Consider the following 8,248-nt stretch of genomic DNA (forward strand, 5'->3'; position numbering starts at 1 on the left):
AGTACTTTATGTGCACAAGAGCATGGTTTTTTTTTTTTTTTTTTGAGACGGAGTCTCGCTCTGTCGCCCAGGCTAGAGTGCAGTGGCCGGATCTCAGCTCACTGCAAGCTCCGCCTCCCGGGTTTACGCCATTCTCCTGCCTCAGCCTCCCGAGTAGCTGTGACTACAGACGCCCGCCACCTCGCCTGGCTAGTTTTTTGTATTTTTTTTAGAGACGGGGTTTCACCGTGTTAGCCAGGATGGTCTCAATCTCCTGACCTTGTGATCCGCCCGTCTCGGCCTCCCAAAGTGCTGGGATTACAGGCTTGAGCCACCGCGCTCGGCCAAGAGCATTTCTTCAAAGTGCATGGAAGCAAGGTGACCTTCTCTTGGACAGGCTTGCCCCTGCCTCCTTCAAACAGTAGTTCACATGGGGGCTTCACCCACTCAAGCTCAGCAGGCCACCAAGTCTCATTTCCAGCGAATGTCATTTAAAAGCCCAAGCAAGCTGACTACAAACTTTCTAACATGTGTCTTTCATCTGCTCAGCAGAAATCCCTGTAACTTGTTAATAGTTCCACCCTCCCCCCACCTTTTTTTTTTTTTTTGTAGTGAAACCAATTGAGGCCTCAAATCAGTACCACTCGTTCCATCGTGGGCCATCAGAGAAAACCATTTAGAGTTGTAGGAAGTCGTCTGTTCCACCTTATGCTTCCTGCTGCAGGGCTAGAACCAGTGCTTGATGGAATATACCGATAACAGGACAGTACGGCATGCTGAACAGGTGGTCTCCTCAGGGACCACATAAACACCAGATCAGGGAGAGCAAGGATGAACTTTCAAAGAGAAGTGACCAGATACTTATCCCATAAAACACATATCTCTTTACAGCTGGAGTCAGGTTTCTCCATTTGTGCCATAGCATTTATTTCAGAGAAGCTCATGGCATTTAGAGTGGAAAATAAGGAAAATGTGTAGGATGCCTCAAAGAAGAACTACACACTTGAAATAAATCCTTGAGATTTCTGCAAGGCACAGAAGGCCTGGCCATTCAGCTGTATAGAAACAAGACAGATGAGATGTTCTTCCTCCTCCTTCTAGAATCTTCTCCTGCCAGACATCCTTCATTATATTAAAATAATTCCATGGAAAGTACTTGTTGGCAATTCACACTTTATATTACTTGAAACCTCAGTTACAGATATGCTGAGAAGGACAGAAACTGAGGTCCACTGGTTCAAGTCCCTGATTTCACAGCTAATGAGAATGAAGAGGTGACCTGCATTGCTAGTGGTCATGAACTGGACAGAGGTTAATAAGCCTAGAATCAGACTCAGGGCTCTTTGCAACATGGTCAGCTGCTGGCTTCCTTCTCCCAGTGGTATTTACAATGTTGGCTTTGTCTCAAATTGTGGAATAAAAATCATTTTACTTTTTTTTTTTAAGGATTTTTAAGTTGAGTATTAGAAATGAGGAAGGAGAAGTTTCTGAAATGACTCTATTAAATACAATTCTTCCTTGAAAGTTCATTGCGGGAAATTCTCTTGAAATTCTTTTGTTATTAGTTAGGCTTTGTCAAAATTTGCCTCTGAATAAACTATTATAACAACAAGAGCCAAATTTGTACTTCTATAGCCAGCACTACTACCTATGTTCATGCCTGTAAGCTGAATGCTTTTTTTTTTTTCCTGCTAAAAATTAACCTTAGGTTCCTCTTTGAGGGCATCTGTCTCTTAATTGACACATCTGGGACCCCTGAGTCCTTAGCACACTGTGGATGGTTTCTTTGTATTTCAATGTCTCTGGAATCCTGCTGTTTTTTTTTTGTTTGTTTGTTTTGTTTTGTTTTTTTGTTTTTTTTTTGAGACAGAGTTTTGCTCTTGTTGCCCAAGCCAGAGTGCAATGGCGCTATCTTGGCTTACTGCAACATCTGCCTCCTGGGCTCAAGAGGTTCTCCTGCCTCAACCTCCCAAGTAGCTGGTATTACATGCACCCACCACCACACCTGGCTGATTTTTATATTTTTAGTAGAGACAGGGTTTCACCATGTTGGCCAGGCTGGTTTTGAACTCCTGACCTCAAGAGATCCACCTGCCTTGGCCTCCCACAGTGCTAGGATTACAGGCATGAGCCAGTGCGCCGAGCCCCTGCTAGTTTTTATAACATTTTCTTCACTGAGAAAAACCTTATTCCTGCCCTTTTCTACCTAAAATGCCCCTTACCCTTTTATAATGCTCATCTTCTAAGAGTCCCAACATGAGTGCATAGGTGATCTAAAGGATATTACATTCCTTGGGTGAATCACAGCTCTTGACAATGCTGGGAAACTCCTAACCTTGCTGTGAAGGAGGAAATTGCATCATGGAAGATTCTCTATGGAAGACAAAGCAACTGCTCTTTCCAGAATTCAAATAAAGGGCCCTGCAGCCCTAGCACTCACCCATGTCTTTAACTTCCATTGGATGAGACAGGAGGCGGATGCTACACTGCTCCTTCCTGACTTTGGGAAAGAGGAGGCTCGTAAAGGTCATTTTTGGCCTTCTTAAACTATCTGAGAACACACTGAAGTAGATTGGATTGAACTGGTCCTCAGTCTGTTGGTGTGTCATCCACCTGTCTAGCTCTAACATTCACACGTCGTAAGATCAACTCGTTCAAACACAGATTCAGGAACTTTTGGAAATGAAAGGAATCTGGAGTTCCTCTAACCCAAAGTGTAGTCTCTGGACCATCACCTGAAAACTTGTTGGAAATGCAGATTCGTAGGCCCCACCCCAGACCTACAGAATCAGACTCTAGGGATGGAGTCAGCAATCTATGCTTTAACAAGCCATCTAGCTGATTCTCATACACACTCAAGTTTAGGAAGGACTATTCTGAGTACTTAGAAATGAGGAATTCGGGTTGTATGATTGGTTCTTAAGCCACACTACACATCTGGGGGAGCTTTTAAAACAATACTGATATGGAGGTCCCATGCCCAGAAACTCTCCTTTGGTTCATCCGAGGTAGGATCCTGGAACACCAGCATTTTTAAAAGCTGCCAGGTCCTCTATGGCTGAGAACCACTGATCTAAGTTAATTCCTCATCTCTAGATGAAGAAACTGTAACCTGCAGAGGGTAAGTGATGTGCTCAGGGTTACCTGGGCAGTTAGTGTGGCAGAGTTGTGAGCAGACCCAGATCTCCTGACTTTCAGGTCAGTTTAAGGCCTGTTTAGCTTCTTGTTCTCATAAATATCAAAACTCCAAAGACTCCATTTACAGTCTTTATTCCAGTCTCTGAGAATGGGCATGATCTTACAAAAGGAGATCAGCAGAGCCTCTGGTTCATAATGATTTTGTTTTGGGTTAGCCTTGCTTTATTCTAATCTAGCCCTTATAATTGTGTTCCCAAATGTCTTTCATGTGATGCAATTTCAGTCTCATACCCCAGGCTCCACTGCTGTGCACCCCCAGGCCTCAATTTTGACTTGGCACTCTCTTCCATTACCCCATTTCCTCTGAGATTAGGGTCCTGCTTTGGTGTCCTGCATGTTTGGCTGGAAGAATAAAAATGGCAAAGCAGGCAACAGCCCTTGAATAAAATACATATTTAATGCATTTCCATTAAGAATGGGAAAAGCTGAGCTAGTGGATTTTAATGCTGACATCAGAGGTCGTCTTAGAAAGTGAATCTGATGGTGAGAAATGGCAACGTGAATCTTGGAAGGTTTATTGTTATTTTTATACAAAGGACTTACTAAGGCTCTTACAGAGAGAAACAAACAAAAGAATTTAGTGTTGTTTTTGATCACGGTCTTCTGGAATGTGCATGTGTGTGAGTGTGAGTGTGTGTGTATGACTGTATGACTGTGTATGTGTCCACAGGTGGAATCATTTAGCATAGGTCTGCTGAGTTAAGAGGAAAAATGGTTCTGTAAAAATCAGCCTTATCTTGGACATTTCAAGGCACCTCCAGTATGGTTTGCATATGACTTAGGCAGACTCATCTTAAAAGACTCTGTCTCAATAGTATTCACATTTTATTTTTCAGGAGGCAGCACAGGCACTTCCCCAACAACCTCCAGCACTGGGACACCATCCCCTTCGGCTTCTTCTCATCTTTTATCTCCATCCTGTTCTCCTCCAACTTTTCATCTGGCCCCCAACACTTTCAATGTGGGCTGCCGAGAGAGCCAGCTGTGTAATCTAAACCTCTCTGATTATCCACCATGTGCTCGAAGCAACATGGCTGCCTTGCAGAGCTACCCAGGGCTGAGTGACAGTGGCTACAACAGGCTTCAGAGTGGCACCACTTCAGCCACTCAGCCCTCTGAAACCTTCATGCCTCAGAGGACTCCATCCCTGATATCCGGAATACCAACTCCTCCCTCGTTGCCTGGCAACAGCAAGATGGAAGCCTATGGTGGCCAGCTGGGGTCCTTCCCCACTTCCCAGTTTCAGTATGTCATGCAGGCAGGCAATGCTGCCTCCAGCTCCTCATCACCACACATGTTCGGGGGCAGCCACATGCAGCAGAGCTCCTACAATGCCTTCTCCCTTCACAACCCTTACAACCTGTATGGATACAATTTCCCCACTTCCCCTAGACTAGCTGCAAGCCCAGAAAAACTGAGCGCCTCTCAAAGCACTTTACTCTGTTCTTCTCCTTCCAACGGGGCCTTTGGAGAGAGGCAGTACCTGCCGTCAGGGATGGAGCACAGCATGCACATGATTAGCCCTTCACCCAATAACCAACAGGCAACCAACACTTGTGATGGCCGGCAATACGGGGCAGTTCCAGGCTCCTCCTCCCAGATGTCCGTGCACATGGTTTAAAGGCCAGTCCAAACACCACGGAGCATTTGGCAATCAAGGCCCCAGAGTCTCCATGGTCAGATCCTCCTCTTTGGGAGTCCAGTGCCTTCAGAAAACAGGAACTGTGTTTTTTTTTTTTTTTTTTTTTTTTTTTCTGGAGGATAACATATCCCCAAGAACTAGAGACACCTTTAAGCCAGTGAGGGATACTTGTGGTAGAATCATCCACAACTCAGTGGCCATTCTCCTGCCTTCCCAGACCTTAGTTTTATAAAGCATTGTCTGTTCCAGAGTGTCCTTTGAAGAGACTGAATAATCACTTCGTCATAATGTTAAGGGAGATGCTAGTGTGTGGTAGCCATGAAAAGTTACACATACACACCCACATACACACAGACCTACCAATACATACATGCACACACACATACGTATTCATACACAGTTCATACGCATGCAATCATACATGCACACGGACTCTGAACTGGGTGAACTCTGTGGAGGGAGGCCCAGAATGGGTGCTTTCACCAAGAATTTGTCTATGTACAACTCTAGATGGAGTGGGCCAGCAGTAGCTGCCAGTCTCTCTCCCCTGCAGCTTCCTCTGCTTCTGGAATGAACCATGTATCCTGGAGACCCTCCCCATGGATGAGAGTGGAAAGACATCAGTACAACTGGACTTGGCTTCCGGAAAAAGATTGCTTTTGAACTTTGGCTCTCTTCACTTGTATGCTATCATTGATATTCCCGTTGGTGCCCGTGGAAAGAGGGAGAAAGAACAGCTGAACAGGAGAAAGACAAACAGGAAGAACAGAGAACAGGAGAGAGGTGGAGAGCAAGAGTGACAAAGAAAGTGTGAGCAATGATGAGAGTTTTAATTCACCAAGGAGATGTGTTTTTGGTTTGTCCCCCCAAATGCCGCCTGCCCCACTACAGGCTATAGAAAAAATCATGGCATTACTGAGGAGTAAACGTCTCTGGCACATTGAGCATGGTCAGGGCATTGGTCAGAGGGACAGAGCAAGGAATGCATCCTGAGCCCACAGCTCTGACCACTGTGATCCAGAAGAGAGGTGCACTACGTGGGAAGTGCTGATTCCACAGCATGCAGCCTGGTAGGGGAAGGGAAATAGAAGGGAGTGAAGAAGGAATAGTTTTACAATCTCAGAAGATGATACCAAGAGCAGAGGCAACAAATAGAGGCCTGACCTCCAAGTGCCGGATCCAGACACCTAACCTAGAATGCCTGCCCGCTACCCCTGTGGCAGGAAAAATCCCCTCATGTCCCAGGCAATTGCAGATGGGTCTTCTATACCTTCTACCTGCCCTTAGATCTCCATTTTTATCAAATAGTTCATTGCATTTTGAAGTTTTGGGTTTTTTCCTTCATCTTTCCCTTTCCCTTCAAATCTTTTAATGGTAAGAAAGCAAGTGAAGCTTGGTGCAAGCTAAAATTTTTAAATGGTGTGGAAATGCAAATAATACCAAGTAAAATAATACAGATATTATTAAGATTTCTGGTTTTGAGGTGTTGTAGATAAATGTATTTATGTGCCTAGTGGGGAATCCAATATTATGAATATGAAAAAGGGGGCAATAAAAGGGTATGTAAAATATGTATGAAGAAAAGGTGTATAAAAATTTGCCCTTATGCACGGAACTCTGTTTCTAAGTGCCAAGCACAGAAAGCCGCTAAATAAAATCTTTGCAATTGTTTTCTGCATGTTTGTTCATACAGAAAAATTAAATAATAGCCTTGTGCATCTTCATCGTGCATTACAGTGAGTATAGAAGTTTTATATATATTACTCCATGTGATCTTTATATAGACCCCATGAAGTGAATATTAGCATCCTTTTATATGTAGTAACTGCATTCCAGAGAGATTGAATGAATTTGGCAGCATTATCCAGCTTGTCACAGAGGGAACGAGGACATGAAACCAGATCTTTTGACTCTAATGGGATATTTGCCTTCGTATTAGCTGCAGAAACCTGTGTGAGGCTATTAGTAATTGTCATCATTACTGTGTGCCACCTGATACTATACCATGTATTTTACATGATTATCTTATCCTCCCACAGTTCTGTGAGATAGGTAATATTTGAATCATCATTTTATAGATCCAGAAACGAGCTTATAGAATGTTAAATATTTGACCAAGTGGTGGAGCTGGCAATCTGACCCTATGGTCCATTAGCACTGTCATTCAGCAGTACCACGAGGCACTTGGACAGTCAGGAAATAAGACATATCTTAAGGCACTGAGGTGAGAGTGCCTCTGAGGCTGGATTTTGTTTGGTGTATTGAACAATAAGCATACACTATCCTCCTTGAATGCATCACTGCAGCATGGGGAGAGTGGTTTTGAGTTGTCATGCACCAACTGACAAGTTAGACTAATAGAGGCTAGGACTATGCCATTTACAAGAACTACTGTATATTATCTCATTGGAGCCTCACAATAACCATGAAAGGTGGATGGACAGGCCAGGAAGTATTGTTTTGCAAATGGAGAAGTAAAAGATAAACTTTGTGACCTGCCCATTCTTAAGTGGCTGGGAAGCAGCAGAGCCAGAACTTGAAACCTCCTCCTCTTGCCCCTACTCCAGACTGTTTCCTGGTGGACTGTTACACTGGTTGCTCACTGACCCATTTCACCAGGGTTTGATTTGGTGGGCTCAGGTTGCCAACCACCACAGCCATTCACTGGAAATGGAGGTTGGTTTGGGAGAGCAAAAACCTTATACGTTGCTTTGGTTTTATAAATAACTGCAGAGGGTGGCATACTAGTTAATTCCATTAGCCATCAGATCATTGCCAAAATAGCTGGACAATGACTGACTGAGTACCTCTACGGATTGTAGGCTCTCTGGGCATGACATGCCTCAAAACTTAGAAAACCAATCCTATTTGGAAACCTTGCATCACCCCTTGGTTTCATAATGGTATAACAAAAACAACTACATGTGAAGCTTATGGTTATTATTATTATTTTTTAATTTAGCTGCATACCAAACATTGTTCACTAATCTAACACCCTTTGAGGTTTGGGGTGGTAGATAATCATAGTATGCCAATCAGAAAACTTGACATAGAAATCTCCATATTTTCATCCAATAGTAAGAATCATAATTTCAGTAATCATTTAGAATATTAAGTACAGAACATTTTTGTAATTTGGGTTAATTAGAACAATCCAAGTTAGTTACATTGAATTATGGCATATGTTTCTATGTGTACCTGAAGAAGTAATAAAAATGTTTTTTAAAAAACAAACCGGATAAAGAATTGTGAAGAATATGCTCTATGCAATTCTTTTTCATGAAATAGTGAGCATTTATTGGAATTGGCATAGTGATTACACAAAGGGGTGTTTACTAGAAGGATTATTCTTCTATAGGCTAAGGTGCTCTACAATTGCTCGTTTTTCTAGGGGAAAGGCTATCTTGTTCATCTTTGCATCCTCAATAG

At 43.2% G+C, this 8,248-nt stretch overlaps 1 protein-coding gene across 2 annotated transcripts in view; it reads left to right on the forward strand.

Annotated features, from left to right (window-relative positions):
• The window catches only part of TBX15 (T-box transcription factor 15), a 109,252-nt gene extending 102,761 nt beyond the window's left edge, over positions 1-6,491 (forward strand). For both annotated transcript variants that reach the window (XM_007977382.3, XM_007977384.3), the window contains exon 8: positions 4,014-6,491. In XM_007977382.3, the coding sequence (XP_007975573.3) occupies positions 4,014-4,798 (785 nt within the window). In that variant the 3' untranslated portion in view covers positions 4,799-6,491. The remainder of the gene's footprint in view (positions 1-4,013) is intronic.
• The last annotated feature ends 1,757 nt before the right edge of the window (positions 6,492-8,248 follow it).

Source organism: Chlorocebus sabaeus, chromosome 20, assembly GCF_047675955.1.
Source record: "Chlorocebus sabaeus isolate Y175 chromosome 20, mChlSab1.0.hap1, whole genome shotgun sequence".
NCBI lineage: Eukaryota > Metazoa > Chordata > Mammalia > Primates > Cercopithecidae > Chlorocebus > Chlorocebus sabaeus.